General features: G+C 41.8%; 2 protein-coding genes across 2 annotated transcripts in view; both read left to right on the forward strand.

Moving 5' to 3' along the window:
• Positions 1-25827, forward strand: part of LOC132711955 (uncharacterized) — a 29350-nt gene extending 3523 nt beyond the window's left edge. The window contains 3 exon segments of the mRNA XM_087879859.1: positions 12074-13320; positions 23764-24025; positions 24027-25827. Of these exon segments, the coding sequence (XP_087735985.1) occupies positions 12074-13320; positions 23764-24025; positions 24027-25320 (2803 nt within the window). The 3' untranslated portion in view covers positions 25321-25827.
• Positions 1-26856, forward strand: part of LOC148111737 (uncharacterized) — a 78479-nt gene that overhangs the window by 42678 nt on the left and 8945 nt on the right. The gene's annotated exons all lie outside the window — the stretch shown is intronic.

The raw sequence follows: 26856 nt of genomic DNA on the forward strand, positions 1-26856 counted from the left end.
CATGGTTACTGTGAAACTCTGTGGATGTATCAATGCAGTGCATGTTATTTCAGCTTGCGGTGCTTGGATTCATTGAATGAGTTTAGCAGAAATGTAAATATTGCAGAATATACAGCTTCATGCTACATAACTAAGCTCCATTTCAACCTGAATAGACTAAATTATTAATGTATCTTAAATGGAAAATTATCTTTATGATTCTTGATGAACGTATCTTTTCTTTTATGTACACTGAGAGTATATGCACCAAGACAAATTCCTTGTGTGTCCAATCACACTTGGCCAATAAAAAACTCCTATTCTATGCTATGCTATGCTATGCTATGCTATGCTATGCTATGCTATGCTATGCTATGCTATTCTATTTGAATAGCATAGCATAGCATAGCATAGCATAGCATAGCATAGCATAGCATAGCATAGCATAGCATAGCATAGAAATCCCAATGGGATTTTTATCCCAAAAGTATTTTATTAAAATAAATTTGATAAAAAATAACAAAAAAATCCCATTTAAATCAAAATTATGATTTATTTATTTTTTTTAATCAATTTTTATCCACCCTTATTTCTTCCATGCAATCAACTCTTATTTTGTACTTTTTCTATTGTATGGAGTATAAAATGAAACCCGATTCTGTGTCCTAGATTCCCTCTTTTCATTAAGGGAAATCTCTTTGCTACAATAATCTAATAAATTGCCTTTAAATATTCCCACTCAGTGCCTGATTGAAGCAAGTGTGCTGTGGCTGAATCTAGGGCTAATTTGGCCTCCATTGTTGGGGGTGTGAACTGTCCATACCATGTAAGACCCTCCACAGACATCAGAAACTCTTGTCAATTGGATTCTCTCAAAGGTCCCCTTGTCTTCCAGCAGAAACTGCTAAAGGGACTCTCTAAGGCCAAGGAAGCTTTGTGAGATACCAGCCAGATTCTCAAAGGGCCTCCAACCTTTCACCCTTAAACACCCGGCTTTTCCCCAGGCGCTGGGAGGTCAGACAAGGAGAAGTTGGCATGGATTGGCGCCTGGCTTTTCTTTGTTTTCATTTTCCATGTTTTAATGTGTTGTATTGTTTTTTTAAAACAGCTTTTTTGGCACTGCAGTGAGTTGACTGAAAGTCCCTCATTACAAGGCTTTCTCTTCATCAGCTAAATCAGCGTCCGCCTTCCTTCAAGCAGCCAGAGGGCGCCTGCACAAGTCCCGAGTCCCGTGTAGAGGTGAGGCGGGGGGGCTCCCTTTGATCTTTGGGGTCCGGTCTCCCCTTCGCCCCCCCCCCCTGCATTCTGGCAGGCAGAGGTTGAGGGGCCCTTCTGGGACTGGGACTCCCCCCCCCATCCAGGCTCCCTCCCTAGGCAGGGTGGGGGGGGCAGAGGTTGGAGGGGCACCCAGGCAGGTAAGAGGCGAAATGGGCATTTTCACCCTTGCAATACAACTCTGGTAAATTGGCTGCAAATAGAGGGAAGATTTCCCAGAGTCCAGGAGCCCTTCAGAAACCAACCTACCTCTCCGAAGGCATCTTCACTCTGATAACTGATGGTAACTGGCAGTTGAGCCTGCATTCATGAAGCTTTTCTTTGAAGATGTTTCACTTCTCATCCAAGAAGCTTCTTCAGTTCTTCAGAACCAAAGAAGCTTCTGGGATGAAAAGCAAAACACCTTCAAATGAAAAAACCAGAAAGTCCAGTTGCCTCCTGAGCAAAGCACCTTTGGGACAGTCCTGACCTGGATGACGGAGAATCTCTACAGACTTTTACCGATGCAATTGGGCTGAACCCCCTTTGCATGGTGTGGGGGCAGGAATGGATTTCCAGAGGGGAAAATTGCAGACTGCAAGAACCATTCGCACCACTCGGGTGACCCTGAGGAGACAGATAAACCTCCAGGGGCTTCAGCCACCCTCTCAAAGTTTGGGGATTGAGTGGAACTGCAAGATGGAAACAGTTGTGGGCAGCTGGACAGCTTTTCTCCCAAAATGGGCTAGTTTTGCCGGATTGTTTCAGGAAATTTTTTGACCTCTGTGGGTTCCAATTTGGGGGCTATTTTGGATTATTTTTAAAGCACTGTAGAGATAGTCCTTGACCTACAACTATTTGCTTAGTGACTTAGTGAAGTTATAGCACGACTGACAAAAGTGGCCTTGGCCAGTTTTCACACTTATGACTGTTCCAGCATCCCCGTGGTCATGTGGTCAAAATCCAGGCGTTTAGCCACTGGCATGTATTTATGACGGCTGCGCTGTCCCAGGGTGACTTCATCAGTATTGGTATCTTTCACATCTGGTGTCTCACAAAGTCATTGGACATAATGACATAACAACTTCACAACTCACTTCACAACTGTAGGATATGAGCTGCCAATTATGGCAAAAAAATTCTCACTAAAGCAGCTCAGTTCTCATATTTTTGCATAAAAGGCAGATTTTTGTATGTAGACTGCCTCTGTCAAGGGAAGCTCCACTTTTTTTTTTTTTTTTGAGAAAAATATTTCCTTTTAATTTTTAAACAAACAATTCATCATTAATCAATCAGTGTAACATCTTGGTACAACATTTATTTAAAAATTTAAAGACAGTTTATCTTTGAACATTTTTGCCAATCTTTCCAGTGACATGTTTTATAGATGGCACATATCACCGGAAATAGATCGGCAAAAATGTTCAAAGATAAATCAGCTAAATGTTGGAAATGCCACCGGACATCGGGACCGTACTATCACATGTGGTGGACATGTCCAGAAGCGAGAAATTATTGGGCAAAAATTCGAATATGGCTAGAGAAAATGATACAGCAAAACATTGATCTTAAACCGGAGCTGTTCCTATTGGGTATCTTACCAGAGAAATTTAGTAGAGAAAATGCATATTTAATTATACATGTAATAACGGCAGCAAGAATGGTATTTGCACAAAATTGGGAAGCAGAAAATTTAAAGAAAGTTTATCTTTGAACATTTTTGACAATCTTTCCGGTGACATGTTTTATAGATGGCACATGTCATTGGAAATAGATTGGCAAAAACGTTCAAAGATAAATCAGCTAAATGTTGGAAATGCCACCAGACATCGGGATCGTACTATCACATGTGGTGGACATGTCCAGAAGCGAGAAATTATTGGGCACAATAATCACAATAATCACAAAAACTGATACAGAAACACATTGATCTTAAACCGGAGCTGTTCCTGTTGGGTATCTTACCGGAAAAATTTAGTAGAGAAAATACATATTTGATTATACATGTAATAAAGGCAGCAAGAATGGTATTTGCACAAAATTGGGAAGCAGAAAAAATTCCTACAAAGGGGGAGCTAATTAAGAAAATATTAGAATGTGCAGAAATGAGTAGATTAACATTAGCAATTAGTGGGAAGGAAGAATTGGAGTGTTACAACATATGGGGGCAATTTTATCAATGGATAGAGACTGAATATAGACAATAGGCAGTGTAAAAATAAGAAATATGGGGGAAATATGTTGCAATACATTAAATTTAAATGTAAGAGGAAAGATAAATATGTACTAAGAAAATGATGATACATGTTGAATATGATGACACGGAAGCTCCACTCATTAATGTAGCTCTGGATAAACTTCTCATCACACCCTTTGTGGTTGTCATGTTGTTTTGTGCTTTGTTCCATCATCCCAGGTGAGCTCCCTCCATTATTTCTGCTTAGGTGAGGCATCTTTTCCTGAATCCCAAAGTAATACAGCAATCCAGGACAGAAAGCAAAATCCCACCTCCCTTGAACCACTTCTGCAAAAACAAAATACTGCATAGCTTAATGATGCTGAACCCCCAAGGCACATGACCCTCTTTTGGCCAAGTTCCAAATGTTGAGGGATCCAGCAGTTAAAGGGACCCAGAAAGAACCCAATTTGGATCCTATCAAAATTGCCTGATTCCCTGCCTCCTTTTTCCTTTTTTTTTTTTTTAAACAAACTTTATTCGTATTTAAAAAAAGAACATTTAAAACAATTATAAGAAAAACTGAACAAGTTTTTCTTAATCAAACACACAAATTACAAGTACATATACTATACATATATAATGCTCAACTTCATCTATCAACTACTTTCTAATGTTATATATACATATATATATATATACACACGGTGACTTATTTCTTTCTATATCTCTCTGACAGTGCAGTTGTTTATTTACATTAATTTCTCCTAACTTTCATCTCTAAACATTCCCTCTCTCTGACTTATCCACTGGTACCAGCTATTCCCTATTTTAAAGTATTTTGAATCTTCCTTATCCTGTAATTTTAGGGTTAATTTATCCATCTCTGCGCATACATAGATTTTCTGTATTACTTCCTGATCAGTTGGCAAACGGTCTATTTTCCAAAGTTGTGCCAACGCTAATCTTGCCGCTGTTATAATGTGGAGTATTAGGTATTTTATGTCCTTCCTAATATTCTTATTGATCATGCCGAGTAAAAAGACTTCAGGTGTTAATTCAATTTCGTGATTTGTTATCTCTAATATCCATGTTTTTATTTTGTTCCAGTATTTTTTGATTTTTGGGCAAAGCCACCAAGCATGGTAAAAAGTTCCCTGCGCTTTTTTACATTTCCAGCAGGCCGGGTTCACATTTGGATACATTTTTGCTAACCTTGCGGGTGGCAGATACCATCGGTACCACATTTTATAATGATTTTCTTTGTATGATACTGATTTTGTCATTCTATAGTTATCTTCCCATGCTCTTTCCCAATCTTCTAATTGTATATTATGCCCTATGTTCCTCGCCCAGGCTATCATCTGCCCTTTGACCAACTCTTCTGCCAGATCGAATTCGAGTAAATATTTGTAGATTTTTGAAATTAATTTCCCTTCTTTTGATTCTAATAGTTTGTCTAATCGATTTTGTTTTAAATCTATTCCTTCTTCTTCTTGATCTTTTCTGAATCTTACTTTTATTTGCGAGTAGGGCCACCAGTCTATTCCTATTCCTTGTTCTTTGAGCTCTTCCCTAGTTTTCAATTTCCCCTGAACATCTACTATTTCTCTGTATCTTAGAATCTTTTGTTTTGATAATATGTTGGGGTGAGTTATTGCTTCTATAGTCGATAGCCAGCCGGGAATTTTCATGTAGTGTTTTTGTTTAATTTGTAGCCATGTGTTAATTAAAGATCTCCTAATTGTATGGTTATTAAAATGTTTATATATTTTATTTCCTGAACTCCATATAAAAGCGTGCCATCCCTTCATTAAATCATGCCCTTCTAAATTTAACAATCTTTGATTATCTAAGGTTATCCAATCTTTAATCCATAATAAACTGGCGGCCTTGTAATATTTATCCCATGCCGGGAGTCCAAATCCACCTCTACTTTTATCATCTTGTAGTATATTCAATTTTATTCTTGATTTCTTCCCTCCCCACACGAATTTTTTTGTTATTTTATCCAAATTATCAAAGAATTTCTTATCTAATTTTATTGGAACTGTTTGGAATAAATAAAGGAGTCTTGGCAGTATGTTTGATTTTATTGCTGCTATTTTCCCCAATAAAGACAATTTTAGTTTCCCCCATTTTTCTAAATCTTCCTTTATTTTCTGGACTAAAGTATCATAATTGTCTTCTTTTATTGTTGTCGTTTTGGCCGTCAAATTTATCCCTAGGTATTTAACTTTTTTAACTGTCTGCAGACCGGATTCTTTTACTAATTTCTCTACCTGTTTTGTTGTCATGTTTTTTGTTATCATTTTTGTCTTTTCTTTATTAATTTTTAAACCTGCTACCTTTCCAAATTTTTCAATCTCTTTTATTAATTTTGGTGTTCTTTCTAATGGGTTTTCTACGAAAAAAACAAGGTCGTCTGCAAATGCTTGGACCTTGTAATCCTCTCTCTTGATCTTTAGTCCTTGAATTTCTTTATTTGCTCTAATTCTGATTAGTAAATTTTCCAATGTTAAAATAAATAGTAAAGGGGAGAGTGGACATCCCTGCCTTACTCCCTTATTTATTCCAAAAAATTTTGTTGGGTCACCATTCACCAAAACACATGCTTTCTGATTCTGATATATCGATGTTATCATTTTAGTGAATCTTTCTCCAAAATTCATACTTTTGATTTGTTGCTTCATAAATTGCCAATTGACTTGGTCAAACGCTTTTTGTGCATCCAGAAAGATCAGTGCTACCTGTCTCTCTGGATGCACCTCATAATATTCTAAAACATCCAATGCTATTCTTAAATTGTTTTTTATCTGCCTTGTAGGCAGAAAACCATTTTGGTCCTGGTGTATTTTATTTTGTAATATTATTTTCATCCTATTGGCAATTATACTCATGAAAACTTTATAATCGGTATTCAACAAAGAAATCGGCCTGTAATTTTTTATTAATGTGGTATCTGTCCCCTCTTTAGGTATTAAGGAAATATATGCTTCTTTCCATGTGTTGGGTAGCTTTGCCTCCATTAGGGCCTCATTATATATTTCTAACAGTATTCCATTTAATGGATCTCCAAATGTCTTATAGAATTCTATTGGTAAACCGTCTGTCCCCGGGGTTTTGTTATTTTTTTGCCTCTTCAGTGCCTCTTTTAATTCCCCCATCGTAATCTCCTTATTTAATAATTCTCTTTCTTCCTCTGTTAGTATTTGCAATCCCTCCCCTTTTAAATAATATTCGATTTCCTCCTCTGTTGCTATATCCTTTTCGTACAATTTTTGATAATATTGGACTATTATGTCTTTTTTTCCCTCTAGAGCCCATTGAATCCTTCCCTCATCATCTCGTAATTTCTGAATTGTTCTTTTTTCTCTTTCCTTCCTCAGCCTATACGCCAGCCATCTCCCTGGTTTGTTTGCGTTTTCGAAATAGTTTTGTCTTGTATATTTCAATGCTGTTACATAATTCCCCTGCTCTAATATGTTTAGGTTATGTTTTGCTGTTAACCAATTTAACCTTGTTTTTTCATCCCCTGGGTTTCTTTGCAAATTACATTCCCAATTTTGAATTTCTTCTAATAATTTATTATATTCTTTCTCTCTCTCTTTTCTCCGTTTTACATTATATGATATCGTGAGGCCTCTTACATATGCTTTGGTTGTATCCCATAGGTTTTGTAGGGAAGTTTGTTGCTTTGTGTTTTCCTTATAAAACCATTCTAGCTCCTTTTCTATGTAATTCTTATACTCTTTTTCTTGCAGTGTCTGTGTGTTCATAGTCCATCTATTCTTCTTTCTCTGCTGGCCTCTCCACTTCATCGTTATCGGGTTGTGGTCAGCCCAATTATTTGGTAAAATATCTACTTCTTCTATTTCCGTTATTAACATCTTAGTTACCCAAACCATATCCAACCTTGACCATGATTTATGCGGATTCGAATAATATGTATACTTTCTTGCTTCGGGGTTAAGACATCTCCAGCTATCTACCATATCTAACTCTTCCACCATATCCATAAAGGTTTTAGGTAATATATTTTTTTTATTTTTGTTTTGCTGACCACATTCATAGTCTTTTCTTACATCTAAGATTGCGTTAAAATCCCCAATCAAACAGACATTCTCCATTTTTTGTTCTATAATTTTCTCATGCACTTTTTTGTAGAATTCTAATTGTTGACTATTTGGGGCGTATATTACTACCAATAATATCTTTTTGAGGTCAAGATTTAGCTCTACCATGACTATCCTACCTTCTGTATCCGCATACCTCATATTACTGTCTATTCCTTCCTTAATATATACCACCACTCCTTTTTTTTTTTCCTCTGCCAATGAAGCGTATTCTTTACCTAATTTTTTATATTGTATATATTTAATATCCTGTTTTCTTATATGTACCTCCTGGAGGCACACAATGTCTGATTTTTGTTTCAAAAGTTTTTTGTAAGTTTGGTGTCGTTTGGATGGTGAGTTGAGTCTATTAACATTTACAGATAGTATTTTTAAAGTCCGTTCCATTTTTTTTTTTTTATTGACTTTCCTGTTGTTTCTTCTTTATTTCTTCCTGTTCCTTTTTTTTACCTCTTGTCTGCACTCCTTCCTCTTCCTGGGTCTCTTCTTCATCTACTTTCCCTCCTTGTTGTGGTGTTCTTTCCCGATCTCTCTTCTGTTTTCCTTTGATATTTCGTCCTTCTTCTTCTCTATTACCATTTGTTGCTTCAGCACCCATCATTTGGTCATATAGTTCTTTTGCTTTGCTGTGCGAGTCCACCTTGATTTTCTTTCCCTGCCACGTTATTAACATTCCTTCCGGGGTTATCCATTTAAATGGTATATATCTTCTGTTTAGTAACGTGGCCAGGAACCAATAATCTCTTCGCAAATCTCGTATTCTTTTAGGTACTTGCTTTAGGGTGATTATTTCTTTATTTCTATAATACATTGGTTCATCCTTTGTTATCTTATATACAATATCCCTCACCTTCCTTCTTACAAATCTTATGTGTACCTCTCGAGGGAGTTTGTTTTGTCGTGCATAGTTAGTGTGGACTCGGTAAACTTCGTCTAGTTCATTAATTATCTCGTCTTTTTCTCTCTGGAGTGCCTCTGCTATCATCTCAGCCATTACCATCGTCAGATCTTCCTCCCGGTCTTCCGCTACGTTCTGAAAACGCAAATAGAATGCTGCCTTCTCCATTTCTAATTGGGCCACGGTGTTCTCAAGTTCCTTATTTAATCCTGTCATTTTTGTATCTAATGCTTCTAGTTTTTCTTCCGTCAATTCAGTTTTTTGTTCTATTTCTTTTATCCTTTGGTCATTTTTTTGAATGATTTCTTGTATTAAGTCCATTTTTCCATCAATCTTTTGAATGTCATTCTTGACTTCTCTCTTTACCTCGTCCATGTCTTTTCTGGATTGTTCATGGTTTCTGGTCATACACTCTTGCATTTTGGCCATAGTTTCCTGAATTGTTATGAGCGTGGCCTGCATTGTTGGCATATTAGGTGTGCTGGGTTGCTTGTCTGATGCAAACATTCCCTCCAAGGTTTTCTGTGTCACTGGGGAGGCCGTTGTTCCTGTTAAAAATGGTGTTGGCTTCTTAGCTGTTTTCAACGTGGTTGTGGTAGTGCTAGTCATTTCTTTCAAAATCTTGTATTGTTCTCCCAGTATTTTATCAACTTTCTCCCAAGTCACCATCCAAATTTCTATAATTTCTATAATTCCTTTCTTTTCTTTTCTCTTTTTCCCCCCTCTCCTTATAAAAGATCAATCCAATAAACCTTCTTTAAATAGATAAATTCTTTTAAATAATTAATTCTCTCTATGTAAAGTTATATATAATTCAGTTAAGAATGTGATAAGAATATAGATATAAATATAAATATAAATATGAGTATAAATATTGCTACCAGTATAAATATATATATAAATAAATATCTTATCTAATTAAAGACTATAATCAATTAAAGACAATTAATCAATTCTTAGTATCTTAATATCTAGTAATTAATTATTCAATAAAATCCACAAACATAAAATATTCTAATAATATATACTGGTTAATATATAATAATTAATTAATTAATCGTAATATAATGCTCTAATAATAATACTTCTAAATCTCTATGTATTATAAATATTTTCTAAACTAATTAGGTATACTCTATATTTCTTAATTGATTAATTCCAATAAATAACATTAATATTAATTCATCTATACTTAAGTAAAGAAAATAATGATAAGTTGGAGCAGTGCTTTTCAATGTTTTTGTTGGCCTCAATATGTTTTCAATAAAGAGGAAAAAAAAAAAAAACAAATTCTTTTACAACTGTTGAAGTCTTTTCCGGTTACAGTATGGCGGCCTCTATTCTGCACAGTCACTGTATGTAATCCTTACTTTGCCAAGATTTTCTCACTCCTTCCGCTCAGGCAGCTAGCAGCGGGGGTAAAAAAAAAAAAAAAAAAAAAAAGAGTCCATTCTTCTTTTAATCTCCTCTGTTTAAGTTATTTCTCCTCACCTTCGTTTGTCTATTTTAAAGTTTTTAAAACTTTCTTCGCTGCTCCGTATTTTGCCCCTTCCTCTTTGCTCGCCTTTTCAGTTGCCGCCCGGTTCCACTTTGAGATCTTCCTTCTTCACGCTGTCCCTTCGGAAAGAAAAGAAACTTTCTCCTCGGTTTTGCGCCAAAATTAATAGTCCAAATTAGTTCCGTTTCTGTTCGACCTCAGCAGTTCTGCACTGTACTCCCTCCTTTACTCCCAGTGATCTCAATCGGCTCGTTCGAGTCTCCGGGCCGACTGTGCTCACCGCGCCAGCCGACTTCTTCCCGAGCCTGGATTGAGGGCTTTTTACGGTACGGCGGGAGATCGCACCTCTCCTCGCCTCCCCCAAAGCTTCCCCTCTTTATTCCCGGTCTCTTCGGGACCGGTCTCCGCCAAAAACAGGCACCAAAGCTCGGAAAATCGGCAACAGAGAGAGAGAGCGCTTCTCTTCTGTGCCGCCACGACTCTTACGTCCCCAGCCAGGATCCCTGCCTCCTTTTTCCAATGTGTTGGAATGATAGCAGGAACCATTGGCAGGACGTTTTCATCCTTAGGTCCTCTTTAACTGGAGACGGTCTGCTTTTGTGCATGAATTCCAGATTAGAATAGAATCACAGAGTTGAAAGGGACCTTGGAGGTCTTCTAGTCCAACCCCCTGCTTAGGCAGGAAACCCTACAGCACTTCAGACAAATCGTTATGCAATCTCTTCTTTAAAACTTCCAGTGTTGGAGCGTTCACAACTTCTGGAGGCAAGTTCTTCCACTGGTTCATTGTCAGGAAATTTCTCCTTAGTTCTAAGTTGTTTCTCTCCTTGATGAGTTTCCACTTGTTGCTTCTTTTGTCCTGCCCTCAGGGGCTTTGGAGAATAGCTTGGCTCCCTCTTCTTCTATCTTGGAACAAGAATTCTCCTGGATCAAATAGAGGCCATGTAGTTGCTTCTTAAAAACAAATTTGTCAATTATTGAATCCATATAGAGAATTTATTAGAATCCTGGATTTATTTTTACAACTAAGGCGGAGAAGACATGCAGCAAACTAAAGGGGAATATTTGGAGCTCAGGGTTGCCATGAGGGGGTCTCTCTCCCTTCTAGCGATGTTAGTTTGGACAATGAAACGTCTGCAAAAAGAGGAGCCCCTTCCCCCCTCACGTCCAGCACAGCTTGATCATCTCTTCCCCCAACACCAACCCTGTGAGGTGGGCTGGACTGAAAGAGCAGCTGATTTCAAACTCAGGGTCTCCTAAGGTCCCAGAATAGACCCAACTGGCTGCCCTTCATCGACTGATATAAGGTCGCAGGCCCAGAAGAGCCCCTGACCTCCCCCTCCCTCAATATGGAGGTGGGGGGAGGAGACTGGACTCCAAAGTTCAAAGGGAGCCCCCCCCCACCGTCCCACCTCCGCCCCGGACCGTAATAACCCGTGGCACCGCGCAGGCGCCATCTGGCTTGTTGAAGGAAGGACGCTGATTGGTCGAGCTCGGGATTTCGGCGATTGACGAATGGACTCTGAGGAGCAGATCCTCCAAAGGAAAAGGCGGAACTAGTGGAGAAAAAAGGGCGTGAAGCCTCCACTTCCGGAAACAAAATGGGCAACAAGGGAGCTACCTGAATCAGCGACAGAGGAGGCCGTATGATGCAGGTTTGGCGCAAGGGATGCTTGTAGGGTCTCTTTCGGGTCTGCTTGAGGCGGGGGCTTGGGCCTGGGCCTCCCCTGTGGGGAAGGGGAGACAGCCGTGACCCTCTTCTCTTTCTCCCCTGCATGAGGACGGAGGATGGTGGCGGATGCAGGAAAGAGGCGCCGGCCGAGAGGAGGGGGAGGAGAGCGGGCCCCGCAGAGCAGCCCTGCCCGGTCCCAGCACGGCTTCCCCGGGAGACGGCAGGGAAAGGCTGGGGGCTCCATGGCTGCAGGAGGGAGGAGCCCAGGGGGAGCCCGGGAAAGGCGGCTGCCTGGAGGGCGATGTGGGGAGGAGGAAAAAGGCGGAGACCCTGAGATGGGCCTGGAGGGCGGAGGCTCCTTCAGAAGACCCCCAAATCCCGGAAGGATCCAGGAGGAAGCAAAGGAACATCAGTGCCCAGAATGTTGGAAAACCTTCAAAATATACGGAGATCTTCAAAGGCATCTAAGAATCCACACAGGAGAAAAACCTCATAAGTGCCTGGAGTGTGGAAAGAGCTTCAGTCAGAGGGGAGATCTTTATAAACATCAAAGGATCCACTCAGGAGAAAAACCTCATAAATGCTTTGAGTGTGGAAAGAGATTCAGTCAGAGGAGATATCTTTATATACATCAAAGAATCCACACAGGAGAAAAACCTCATAAATGCTTTGAGTGTGGAAAGAGATTCAGTCAGAGGGGACATCTTTATGTACATCAAAGAATCCACACAGGAGAAAAACCTCATAAATGCTTTGAGTGTGGAAAGAGCTTCAGTCAGAGGAGATATCTTTATATACATCAAAGAATCCACACAGGAGAAAAACCTCATAAATGCTTTGAGTGTGGAAAGAGATTCAGTCAGAGGAGATATCTTTATATACATCAAAGAATCCACACAGGAGAAAAACCTCATAAATGCTTTGAGTGTGGAAAGAGATTCAGTCAGAGGGGACATCTTTATGTACATCAAAGGATCCACACAGGTGAAAAACCACATAACTGCTTTGAGTGTGGAAAGAGATTCAGTCAGAGGAGATATCTTTATATACATCAAAGGATCCACACAGGAGAAAAACCTCATAAATGCTTTGAGTGTGGAAAGAGATTCAGTCAGAGGGGACATCTTTATATACATCAAAGAATCCACACAGGAGAAAAACCTCATAAATGCTTTGAGTGTGGAAAGAGATTCAGTCAGAGGGGACATCTTTATATACATCAAAGAATCCACACAGGAGAAAAACCTCATAAATGCCTGGAGTGTGGAAAGAGCTTCAGTCAGAGGAGATATCTTTATATACATCAAAGAATCCACACAGGAGAAAAACCTCATAAATGCTTTGAGTGTGGAAAGAGATTCAGTCAGAGGGGACATCTTTATACACATCAAAGGATCCACTCAGGAGAAAAACCTCATAAATGCCTGGAGTGTGGAAAGAGCTTCAGTCAGAGGAAATATCTTTATAAACATCAAATGATCCATTCTGGAGAGAAACCTCAAAAGTGCCTGGAGTGTGGAAAAAGCTTCAGTCAGAGAATCACCCTTTATAGACATCAAAGAATCCACTCAGGAGAAAAACCTCATAAATGCCTGGCGTGTGGAAAGAGCTTCAGTCGGAGAGGATATCTTTATAGACATCAAAGCATCCACTCAGGAGAGAAACCTCATAAATGCCTGGAGTGTGGAAAGAGCTATACTGAGCGTAGTAGCCTCAATCGACACCAAATAATTCACGTGGGAGAAAAATGATAAACACGCCTGAGTGTGAGAAGACCTTCAGTCACGGTGTATCTCAGGAATTGAATTGAATTGTATATTTAATTTGTCCAAATGTGAATAGACACCCTAGGAATTCACCTAGTGCATATTCATGATCATTATAATAATTCCAATAAGAGGAATTATTGGTCTTTACTCCAAATGAGTAAAGAAGACAATAAGGGTAAATAATAATTGCCAAATAAAGGACTTTCTCAGGCTGAATAATAAAGGACTTTTTCAATTGTACATGCTAGATTTTTCAACTGGTCTAAATTGTACCTTTTCACAAGAGACATGCCATTTCCCATGTGAATGTTCTTTTAATGCAAGTCCCATTTTAGTGGTTATGATTAATATTATGGGATGTTACTGTCCATGTCTCTGATGTAACTGTAACTTGAGCAGGGTGATTTCTTCCATGCAATCAGCTCTTGTTTTGTATTTTTTCCCCCTACTGTATGGAGTATAAAATGAAACCCGATTCTGTGTCCTGGATTCCCTCTTTTCATTAAGGGAAATCTCTTTGCTACAATATTCTAATAAATTGCCTTTAAATTTACAGTCCCAGACTGTATCTCAGGAATTGAACTGAATTGAATTTTTAATTTCGCCAACTGCGAATAGACACACAAGGAATTTGTCTCGAGTTCACAAGCTCTCAGTGTATGTACAAAGCATCAGAATAATGATATAATTATAACAATTCGAATAAGAGGAATTATTTATTTATCTTTTCTTCAATTGAGTAAAGAAGAGTTAATAATAACTGCCAAATAAGGGACTTTCTCAGGATGAATAATAAAGGACTTTTTCTATTGTCCCTGCCATGATGGATCTGAAATGTCAGGTGCTCTTTAATCGTATATTTATAAGCTGCTTAGAAGGTTTCACTTTCTAACCAATTATACCAATTATTCCATATTTTATAATAGTCTGATTCTTCTTTTTCTTGTAATTCTTTGGTTAACCTATCCATAATTGGTTAAAAATTAGAAATATACAAAAAATATAGGGGATATATTACCGATTGATACATATATATGTAATAAAAATATTATTAGATTATAGAAAGGTGAAGGAATATATTATAAGTAGAATTGTAGAACGTCACTCTGAAAAAATGCTTAAGAAGAAATTATATTCTTTTTGTGTATATGTTGTATAAATGTTCGTTGTGTATATGTTACGTATGTCTTTTTTAATATTTATATTCAATAAAAACTATTTTAAAATTAGAAGGTTTCACTTTCATTTTTACTGCTTGCCCTTCCCCCTCACACTTAGAGGCTGAGGGTACAGATGCATTTCTCTTCAAACAATCATACAGTTTGTAGTCTATGTACAGTATATTTGAAGAAAAATGGGGAAAAGGAATATTCCTGCCCTTGCTTTATGAGTTATCTCATGGTTACTGTGAAACTCTGTGGATGTATCAATACAGTGCATGTTATTTCAGCTTGCGGTGCTTGGATTCATTGAATGAGTTTACCCAAAATGTAAATATTGCAGAATATACAGCTTCGTGCTACATAACTAAGCTCCATTTCAACCTGAATAGACTAAATTATTAATGTATCTTAAATGGAAAATTATCTTTATGATTCTTGATGAACATATCTTTTCTTTTATGTACACTGAGAGCATATGCACCAAGACAAATTCCTTGTGAGTCCAATCACACTTGGCCAATAAAAAATTCTATTCTATTCTATTCGAATATCCCAACTTTTTCTATTGTGTGGAGTATAAAAAGGAACCCGATTCTGTGTCCTAGATTCCCTCTTTTCATTAAGGGAAATCTCTTTGCTACAATATTCTAATAAATTGCCTTTAAATAGTCATCCCTCTCAGTGCCTAAGTGAAGCAAGTGTGCCGTGGCTGAATCTAGGGCTAATTTGGCCTCCATTGTTGGGGGTGTGAACTGTCCATACCATGTAAGACCCTCCCCAGACATCAAAAACTCTTGTCAGTTGGATTCTCTCAAAGGTCCCCTTGTCTTCCAGCAGAAACTGCTAAAGGGACTCTCTAAGGCCAAGGAAGCTTTGTGAGATACGAGCCGGATTCTCAAAGGGCCTCCAGCCTTTCAGCCTTCAACACCCGGCTTTTCCCCAGGCGCTGGGAGATCAGACAAGGAGAAGTTGGCATGGATTGGCGCCTGGATTTTCTGTTTTTATTTTCCATGTTTTAATGTGTTGTATTGTTTTTAAAACAGCTTTTGGGGAGCTGCAGTGAGTTGACTGAAGAATGTTTTAAATGACTCATGGGGGACCTCTTTGATCCCCCACGAGGTGCAGAGACTGGGTGTCCCCCAGTTGTCAGGATAAAGTCCCCCATTACTAGGCTTTCTCTTCATCAGCTAAATCGGCGTCCGCCTTCCTTCAAGCAGCCAGAGGGCGCCTGCACAAGTCCCGAGTCCCGCGTAGAGGTGAGGCAGGGGGGGCTCCCTTTCATCTTTGGGGTCCGGTCTCTCCTTCGGGGGGGGCCCTCCCGCATTCTGACAGGCAGAGGTTGAGGGGCCCTTCTGGGACTGGGACTCCCCCACCCCCATCCAGGCTCCCTCCCTAGGCAAGGTGGGGGGGGAGGTTGGAGGGGCACCCAGGCAGGTAAGAGGCCAAATGGGCATTTTCACCCTTGCAATACAACTCTGGTAAATTGGCTGCAAATAGAGGGAGGATTTCCCAGAGTCCAGGAGCCCTCCAGAAACCAACCCACCTCTTGGAAGGCACCTTCACTCTGATAACTGACAGTAACTGGCAGTTGAGCCTGCATGGGTGAGGTCATGAAGCCCTCAGAATTCCCCCAGAGATGGCAGGCCTCCCTTGGCCTCCTCCCAAAGCTCACCTCCTCCGCCTTTTCCACACCCACCAATGCCAGGCAAATGTCTGAAGGAGGCGACCAAACCAATCACTCAAGCTGCCCAGTTCTCCTATTTTGGCACAAAAGGCAGATTTTTGTATGTAGACTGCCTCTGTCAAGGGAAGCTCCACTCTTTTTTTTTATTTTTTGAGAAAAAAATTATTTTTATTTTTAAACAAACAATTCATCATTAATCAATCAGTGTAACATCTTGGTACAAAATTTATTTAAAAATTTAAACAACGTTTATCTGTTCAAATGTTCAAAGATAAATCAGCTGAATGTTGGAAATGCCACCAGACATGGGGATGTACTATCACATGTGGTGGACGTGTCAAGAAGCGAGAAATTATTGGGCACAATAATCACAAAAACTGATACAGCAACACATTGATCTTAAACTGGTGTTTTGTTTTGGAATTTATTGGCCTCGCAGCACACCGAACCGTTTGTTAAATTGCTGGCTCGCCCCGCCCCTCGCCCCTCCCACCCGCGCGGCGTCGGCCTATCCTAGCCCAGGGCGGGGCAATTGTGGCTCTTAGGCCACCTGTGGACTTCAACTCCCGCCTGGCCCAGTCGTGGAGAATTCTGGGAGTTGAAGTCCACCAGTCTTAAAGCTGCAGAGTTTGAAGGCCTCTGTTTTGTATGGAATAAGCAGCCGCGGCTATTTCCCGAGAAACGTCTCCCTGTCCTTCCTTCCTTCCTTCCCATCCCAGAAACCGAGGGGGAATTAATTTCCCGCTGGCTCTGACCAACGTAAAGCGGCCGCTTCCGAGTCGGCCTCTTTTGCGTGGGCGGAGGTGGGTCTCCCCCCGTCAGGCAGGGACGCCGTTCCTCAGGCGGTGGCAGGAGCGGGCAAACGGAATCCCTCCGGCGGCCACAATCGGGGCGGCTCTCTCGGGGCGCCATGGCGTTCCCTTGCCTGCTGAGGGGCAGCGCTGAGGGACGCCGAAGCGAGGTCGGAGTCGGCTCCACCGCGGAGGCCGGGAGAAAGCGGGGCCGGGTGGATGGATCGACCGAAGCGAGGCAGCGAATCTGCGGAGAGAGCCAGGCCCGCCGACCTGCGAGAGGCCAGAACTGCCGCTTGGGCCGCTGATAGGAGCCAAGTTAGGCTGGCTCAGCCCCCCCCCCCCCAATCCTGAGCTGCTGCCTCAGCGCAGAAAGAGGGGCGATCCTGAAGTTGCGCCACATCAAGGCAGATCCCAATCCAGATCGCGCTCTGAGTGTTGCCACCGAAGTTCCTCCAAAACTAGGGGAGATGCAGCCTTAGGAAGAGAGGAAAAGGCTCTGGGCGGAAAGCCGGGGGGTGGGGGGGGCTTTGCTTTCCCATCTTCTCAGGCTCTGGAGGATTTCAGGAGCTGAACTGGGCTTGCTTGCCAATACCAGAATTAGGGAGTTGGAAGGGACCTTTGGAGGTCTTCTAGTCCAGAGGTCTCCAACCTTGGCAACCTTCTCTGCCTGGGCCTGATGCTTCCTGAGAGGCGGCAGGGGGTCTCTCCGAATGGGACCCCCTCCCCAAAAGGCTGGCCCCAAAGCCCTAGCTCAGAGGCCTTCAAACTTGGCAGCTCTAAGACTTGTGGACTTCAACTCCCAGGATTCTCTAGCCAGCATAGCTGGCTGGGGAATTCTGGGAGTTGAAGTCTGCCAGGCTTAAAGTTGCCAAGGCTGGAGATCTCTGGACTAGAAGATAAATGATGGCATAAATGATGACCGGTCAAAAGTGCGAGGACCTGTCAGAAATCACTTTTTTCAGCCCTCTGGGTAGTCCCTATGTGCACATGGACTACTCAGAGGGCTGAAAAAGTTATTTTTGACCGGTCGTCTCACTTTTGACCAGTCCTCGAACTTACGACTGTCCTCACGTTTTACATTTTTGCCCTATCTTGTCACCATGGTGAAGAGAAGCAGTTGTGAAATGCGTGACACAGTTGTTAAGAATGCTGCACGGGCATAAATGATGACCAGTCATAACTGCGAAGACCGGTCAAAAGTGCGAGGACCTGTCAGAAATCACTTTTTTCAGCCCTCTGGGTAGTCCCTATGTGCATATGGACTACTCAGAGGGCTGAAAAAGTTATTTTTGACCGGTCGTCTCACTTTTGACCAGTCCTTGAACTTTTTTTTTTTAAAAAAAAAAATTTGATTTATATGCCGCCCTTCTCCGGAGACTCAGGGCAGCTTACAATGCGTTAAGCAATAGCCTTCATCCTTTTGTATATTTATACAAAGTCAGCTTATTGCCCCCACAAACTAGGTCCTCATTTCACCTACCTTAGAAAGGATGGAAGGCTGATTCAACCTTGAGCCTTGGAGAGATTCGAACCAGCAGTAATTGCAGGCAGCTGTGTTAATAACAGGGTGCTTAGACCATTGTACTATCAAGGCTCTTACGACTGCCCTCACATTTTACCTTTTACCTTTTACCTATCTTGTCACTGTGGTGAAGAGAAGTAGTGATGAAATGACTGACACGGTTGTTAAGAATGCCGCAACGGACATAAATGTGAGGAAGGTCATAAGTGCGAGGACTGGTCAAAAGTGCAAGGACCTGTCAGAAATCACTTTTTTCAGCCCTCTGGGTAGACCCTATGTGTATATGGACTACTCAGAGGGCTGAAAAAGGTATTTTTGACAGGTGCTCGCACTTTTGACCAGTCCTTGAACTTACGACTGTCCTCACATTTTACGTTTTGCGCCCTATCTTGTCACCGTGGTGAAGAGAAGTTGTTAAGAATGCAACGGACATAAATGTGAGGATGGTCATAAGTGCGAGGACCAGTCAAAGTGCGAGGATCAGTTAGAAATGACTTTTTTCAGCCCTCTGAGTAGTCCCTATGCATATAGCCACGCCTACCCGGTCACATGACCAGGTAGCCATGCCTACCCGGTCACATGACCAGCTAGCCACACCCACCCAGTCACATGATCACCAAGCCACACACCCCCAACTAAGCCACACCCACAGAACTGGTTGTTAAAAAAATTGGAAGGAAGGCTATTGCTATAGTGCATTGTAAGCTGCCCTGAGTCTTTGGAGAAGGGCGGCATATAAATTGAACTAATAAATAAATAAAATAAATAAAATTGGAAAGCAGAAAAAATTCCTACAAAGGGAGAGCTAATTAAGAAAATATTAGAATGTGCAAAAGTGAATAGATTAACATTAGCAATTAGTGGGAAGGAAGAATCTGAGTGTTACAGCATATGGGGGAAATTTTATCAATGGATAGAGACTGAATATAGACAATAGGCAATGTAAAAATAAGAAATATGGGGGAAATATGTTTATTTCATACATTAAATTCACAATACATTAAATTCAAATGTAAGAAGAAAGATAATTACCACTTTTAAAGCGCTCCATGGCATCGGACCTGGGTATTTGCGGGACCGCCTTCTGCCACCGATAGCCTCCCACCGGCCAGTACGCTCCCACAGAGAGGGACTCCTCAGGGTGCCGTCAGCCAGGCAATGTCGTTGGCGACCCCCAGGGGGAGGGCCTTCTCTGTGGCAGCCCCCGCCCTCTGGAACGATTTGCCCCCGGAGATACGAAGGATTTCAGATCTCCGGGCTTTTCGCCATGCCCTCAAAACTTTTCTCTTCCATCAAGCAGGGCTGGCGTGAAACCCCCCCCCCCGCCGCCGTTTTTGAGATATTAGATTTTTAATTGTTTAATGGGTTTTAGTAGTAAGGTTCTTAAATTTTCGGCCAATGGGTATAATTCTTTTAAATTTTTAAATTTTAAATTTTGTATTGGATGTTTTTTACTTGGCTGTGCACCGCCCTGAGTCCACTAGGAGAAGGGCGGTATACAAATTTAATAAAAATAAATAAATAAATAATTATGTACTAAGAAAATGATGATACATGTTGAATATGATGACACGGAAGCTCCACTCATTCATGTAGCTCTGGATAAACTTCTCATCACACCCTTTGTGTTGTCATGTTGTTTTGTGCTTTTTTCCATCATCCCAGGTGAGCTCCCTCCATTATTTCTGCTTAGGTGAGACACCTTTTTCTGAATCCCAAAGTAATACAGCAATCCAGGACAAAATCCTGTCTCCCTTGAATGAGTTCTACCAAAACAAAATATTGCATAGCTTTGAAGGGAAAAAATAATAAGGATATAATAAAGAATACTAGAATATGATATACTGGTATTCCAGATTCTGTAACCATGAGGTTCCTGTAATACATATATGCCTTTGCATTTGTATCACATATATTATGCCTTTATGTATCTCCTGTAACAAACACATTCTGTTATTAGGCCTCTGCAATGTATCTGGTATTTGTCAAACATTTGTTCCTGCCATTTGATCTGAACCAATATCCATCTTCTTCCTGTTTTTCTCCTCCCATCTAAGAGCATGGTAGGCATCTCAGCTGGAACTCCAGACATCATCATCCGAGGGATAATTTACACTTCAGCCCTAACTTACACCTTTGATCTGTTCCCTGCAGCCCAGGGGGCCAAATGAGCAATTGGGAGAACAAAGGAAGAGATAAGGCTAATTGGGAGGCTTCTATTCCCTTGCAGGGCAACAAGGAATACACAAAGCTAAACTAGGAGGCCAGAATTGGGTACTAAGCTGATGTCTCTCAGGGTGTAAAAGGACGCCATACCTTCCCCAAGGGGTGCCTATCTCCTCGCATGCATTGTATCTGTATGTTCCGGATATAGTCCCACCCAGTATTTTGTTTTTGGCCATAAATAAAATCTGCTTTTTTTTGCAAGCCTCGTCTTGAGTCTCTCTGGCATTCTGGTGACTCAAGTATATTTTGGGACCTTACAGCTTAATGATGCTGAACCCCCAAAGCACATGACCCTCTTTTGGCCAAGTTCCAAATGTTGAGGGATCCAGCAGTTAAAGGGACCCAGAAAGAAACCAACTTGGATCCTATCAAAATTGCACGATTTTGTTTCATTTTTCCAAAAATGAGCTATTGATTTCTATGAGGAAATTCACCAGCAGGAACCATTGGCAGGAGATTCGGAGCCTCCAGTCCTCTTTAACTGGAGCTGCTCAGCTTTTGTGCAGGAATTCCTAGTTCTTCTACCTAGGAACAAGAATTGTCCTGGATCAAATAGTTGATGCTGCTGAGAAACACACTTGAGAGAGTCACATGGAGAGAGTATAGTTATTTATTTGCAACCTGCCTTTCTTACTTTTACTGATAAGGTGGAGAACAAATCCAAGAAAATGAAGGGGAATATTTGTAGCTGAGGGTTGCCATGAGGGGTCTCTCTCCCTTCTAGCAAAGATGATGTTAGTTTGGGCAATGAAACGTCTGCAAGAAGAGAAGCCCCCAGGAGCCCCTCCCCCCTCACGTCCAGCACAGCTTCCTCCTCTCTTCCCCCAACAACAACCCTGTGAGGTGGGCTGGACTGAAAGAGCGGCTGATTCAAACTCAGGGTCTCCTAAGGTCCCAGAATAGACCCAACTGTCTGCCCTTCATGGACTGGTATAAGGCTGCAGCCCCAGAAGAGCCCCTGACCTCCACTGGCCTCAATATGGAGGTGGGGGGAGGGGGAAGACCGGACCCTAAAGTTCAAAGGGAGCCCCTCCCTTCCCATCTCCCCCCCACTGTAATAAAAATAAAATAAATTAAAATGTAATTAAAATGTAATTAAAAAAAAACCATCAAACAAAAACCTGGTGCTAATCCATGTCACCTTCTCATTGTCTGACCTCCCAGCGCCTGGGGAAAAGCCAGGGGTTTTAAGGCTAAAAGGGTGGGGGCTTTTTAAGAATATGGCTCATATCTCACAAAGCTTCCTTGGCCTTAGAGAGTCCCTTGTAGGGGTTTCTGCTGGAAGACAAGGGGACCATTCAGGGAATCCAACTGAGAGCTTCCGATGCTTGGGGATGGTCTTAATAGGTCCCCACATTTGGGAAATCCACATAGATTATATCAAACAATGACAGGGAGAAGCTCTTCAACAACCCCAACAATAAAGTTCAAATTAGCAATAGATTCAGCCACAGCACAATTGCTCCAATGAGGATCTGAGTGGGAGGAGCATTCAAAGGCAATTTATTAGAATATTGTAGCAAAGAGATTTCCCTCAATGAAAAGAAAGAATGCAGGACACAAAGAGCGGCTGATTCAAACTCAGGGTCTCCGAAGGCCCCACAAGACACCCAACTGACTGCCCTTCATGGGCTGATATGAATCCTCCCCCCCCTCCGTCCCACCTCCGCCCCGGACCGTAATAACCGGCGGCACTGCGCAGGCGCCATCTGCCTTGTTGCAGGAAGAAGGACGCTGATTGGTCGCGCTCGGGATGTCGGCATTGGGCAGGAGGACTCCGAGGGGCGGATCCTCCAAAGGAAAAGGCGGAACTAGTGGAGAGAAAAGGGCGTGAAGCCTCCACTTCCAGAAACAAAACGGGCAAAGAGGGAAGCTGCCTGAATCAGCGACAGAGGAGGCCATTTAATGCAGGTTTGGCACAGGGGATGCAGGGAATTGAAGTCTGGGAGGGTCTCTCTGGAGAAGGGAGGCTTGGGAGCCTGAGGCCTAGTCTGGGGGCGGGGGGGAGGGAGGCGGGATGATGGGAAGGAGGCCGTGTCCGCCTGGAGAATGCCCAAGAGGCCCGTGGGAGGCAGGGGCCTGGGCCTGGGCCTACGCTGTGGGGAATGGGAGGCAGCCGTGACCCTCTTCTCTTTCTCCCCTGCAGGAGGACGGAGGATGGCGGCGGATGCAGGAAAGAGGCCCCGGCCGAGAGGAGGAGGAGGAGAGGAGGCCCCGCGGAGCAGCCCTGCCCTGTCCCAGAGCGGCTTCCCGGGAGACAGCGGGGAAAGGCCGGGGGGCTCTGGGGCTGCAGGAGGGAGGAGCCCAGGGGGAGCCCAGGAAAGGCGGCTGCCTGGAGAGCATTGCAGGGAGGAGGAAATGGGCGGAGACTCCAAGACGGGCCTGGAGGGCAGAGGCTCCTTCGGAAGACCCCCAATGCCCCGAAGGATCCAGGAGGGAGGAAGGAAACATCAATGCCCCGAATGCGGAAAATCCTTCAAAACAATTGGCCATCTTGAAAGTCATTTAAGGATCCACATAGGAGAAAAACCTCATAAATGCTTTCAGTGTGGAAAGAGCTTCAGTCAGAGGGGACATCTTTATAAACATCAAAGGATCCATTGGGTAGAAAAACCTCATAAGTGCCTGGTGTGTGGAAAGAGCTTCAGTTGGAGGAGCAACCTTTATACACATCAAAGGATCCACTGGGGAGAGAAACCACATAAATACCTTGATTGTGGAAAGAGCTTCAGTAGGAGAGGAAGTCTGCACAGACATGAAAGAATCCATTCAGGAGAGAAACCGTATCAGTGCTGGGAGTGTGGAAAGAGTTTCAGTCAGAGAGGAAATCTTTACATTCATCAAACAATTCACACAGGAGAAAAACCACATAAATGCCTGGAGTGTGGAAAGAGTTTCACTCGGAGAGGAAATCTTTACGTGCATCAAAAAATCCACTGGGGAGAGAAACCTTATCAGTGCCTGGAGTGTGGAAAGAGTTTCAGTCAGAGAGGACAACTTTCCCAGCATCAAACAATCCATTCAGGAGAAAAACCACATAAATGTCTTGATTGTGGAAAGAGCTTCAATTGGAGAGGAACTCTTTATAGACATCAAAGGATCCACACAGGAGAGAAACCACATAAATGCCTTGAGTGTGGAAAGAGCTTCAATCAGAGAGGAAATCTTTACATTCATCAAACAATCCACACAGGAGAGAAACCACATAAATGTCTTGATTGTGGAAAGAGCTTCAGTAGGAGAGGAAGTCTGCAGACATGAAAGAATCCATTCAGGAGAGAAACCACATAAATGTCTGGAGTGTGGAAAGAGTTTCAGTCAGAAAGAACAACTTTCCCAGCATCAAACAATCCATTCAGGAGAAAAACCACATAAATGTCTTGATTGTGGAAAGAGCTTCAGTAGGAGAGAAACTCTGTATGAACATCAAACAATTCACACAGGAGAAAAACCACATAAATGCCTGGAGTGTGGAAAGAGCTTCAGTCAGAGAAGAAAACTTTCCCAGCATCAAACAATCCATTCAGGAGAAAAACCACATAAATGTCTTGATTGTGGAAAGAGCTTCAGTAGGAGAGGAAGTCTGCACAGACATGAAAGAATCCATTCAGGAGAGAAACCACATAAATGTCTGGAGTGTGGAAAGAGCTTCAGTCAGAAAGAACAACTTTCCCAGCATCAAACAATCCATTCAGGAGAAAAACCACATAAATGTCTTGATTGTGGAAAGAGCTTCAGTAGGAGAGAAACTCTGTATGAACATCAAACAATTCACACAGGAGAAAAACCACATAAATGCCTGGAGTGTGGAAAGAGTTTCACTCGGAAAAGAAATCTTTACCTGCATCAAAAAATCCACTGGGGAGAGAAACCGTATCAGTGCCTGGAGTGTGGAGAGAGTTTCAGTCAGAAAGGACAACTTTCCAAGCATCAAATGATCCACTCAGGAGAAAAACCACATAAATGTCTTGATTGTGGAAAGAGCTTCAGTAGGAGAGGAACTCTTTATAGACATCAAAGGATCCACACAGGAGAGAAACCACATAAATGCCTTGAGTGTGGAAAGAGCTTCAGTAGGAGAGGAAGTCTGCACATACATCAAAGAATCCACACAGGAGAAAAACCACATAAATGTCTGGAGTGTGGAAAGAGCTTCAATCAGAGAGGAAATCTTTACATGCATCAAAGAATCCATTCAGAAGAGAAACCGTATCAGTGCCTGGAGTGTGGAAAGTGCTTCAGTCAGAAAGGACAACTTTCCAAGCATCAAATGATCCACTCAGGAGAAAAACCACATAAATGTCTTGATTGTGGAAAGAGCTTCATTAGGAGAGAAACTCTTTATAGACATCAAAGGATCCACACAGGAGAAAAACCACATAAATGTCTGGAGTGTGGAAAGAGTTTCAGTCAGAAAGGACAACTTTCCCAGCATCAGAGGATCCACTCAGGAGAAAAACCACATTAATGCCTGGAGTGTGGAAAGAGCTATATTGAGCATAGTAGCCTCAATCGACACCAAAGAATTCACGTGGGAGAAAAATCATAAACACACCTGAGTGTGAGAAGATCTTCAGTCACGGTGTATCTCGGGAATTGAATTATATATTTAATTTGGCTAAGTGTGAATAGACACCCTAGGAATTCACCTAGTGCATATTCATCATCATTATAATAATTCCAATAAGAGGAATTATTGCTCTTTACTCCAAATGATTAAAGAAGACAATAAGGGTAAATAATAACTGCCAAATAAGGGACTTTCTCAGGCTGAATAATAAAGGACTTTTTCAATTGTACATGCTAGATTGTACAACTGGCTGAAATTGTACCTTTTCACAACAGAGACGCATGATGCCATGTGAATGTTCTTTTAATGCAAGGCTCATTTCAGTGGTTATGCTTAATATTATGGGTTGTTACTGTCCATGTCTCTGATATAACTGTAATTGAGCAGGATGATTTCTTCCAAGGTGGATTTCATTTAAATCACGTTGATTTAAATCATGTCAATTTAAATCATTATGTAAACCGCTATTAAAAAGATTTAAATCAACTTTTTAAATCATAATTTTTTAAAAACAACTGTCATGTCTGTCCCGCACCAGCTCCTCCTCTGAGCCGCTGTTGACTCGCCGACAGTCCCATTTATTTTAATAGGGCGGCTGGTGATGCATCAGTGACACAACCAGGTGAGGGACGTGGCTGGCAGCAGGTGAGTGGATGCCCTCTCACAGGCCCTGCCATGATGGATCTGAAATGACAGGTGCTCTTTAATGTTATATTTATAAGCTGCTTAGAAGGTTTCACTTCCATTTTTACTGCTTGCCCTTCCCCCTCACACTTAGAGGCTGAGGGTACGGATGCATTTCTTTCCAAAGAATCATACAGTTTGCAGTCTACATACAGTATATTTGAAGGAAAATGGGGAAAAGGAATATTCCTGCCCTTTGCCTGATGAGTTATCTCATGATTACTGTGAAACTCTGTGGATGTATCAATGCAGTGCATGTTATTTCAGCTTGCGGTGCTTGGATTCATTGAATGAGTTTAGCAGAAATGTAAATATTGCAGAATATACAGCTTCATGCTACATAACTAAGCTCCATTTCAACCTGAATAAACTAAATTATTAATGTATCTTAAATGGAAAATTATCTTTATGATTCTTGATGAACGTATCTTTTCTTTTATGTACGCTGACAGTATATGCACCAAGACAAATTCCTTGTGTGTCCAATCACACTTGGCCAATAAAAAACTCCTATGCTATGCTATGCTATGCTATGCTATGCTATGCTATGCTATGCTATGCTATGCTATGCTATGCTATGCTATGCTATTTGAATAGCATAGCAGAGCAGAGCAGAGCAGAGCATAGAATAGAATAGAAATCCCAATGGGATTTTTATCCCAAAAGTATTTTATTAAAATAAATTTGATAAAAAATAACAAAAATAACACGGTGGGCCTGGTAGGCCTGTTTTCCGCCCTCCCCAGGTTCCAGAGGCTTTCTTGGAGCCTGGAGAGGGCGAAAACAGCCTTCCCCACCCCCCTGGAGGCCCTCCGGAGGCCCAAAACTCAG

This window comes from Pantherophis guttatus, chromosome 16 (assembly GCF_059756535.1).
Source record: "Pantherophis guttatus breed Tessera chromosome 16, ASM5975653v1, whole genome shotgun sequence".
In the NCBI taxonomy this organism is placed as follows: domain Eukaryota; kingdom Metazoa; phylum Chordata; class Lepidosauria; order Squamata; family Colubridae; genus Pantherophis; species Pantherophis guttatus.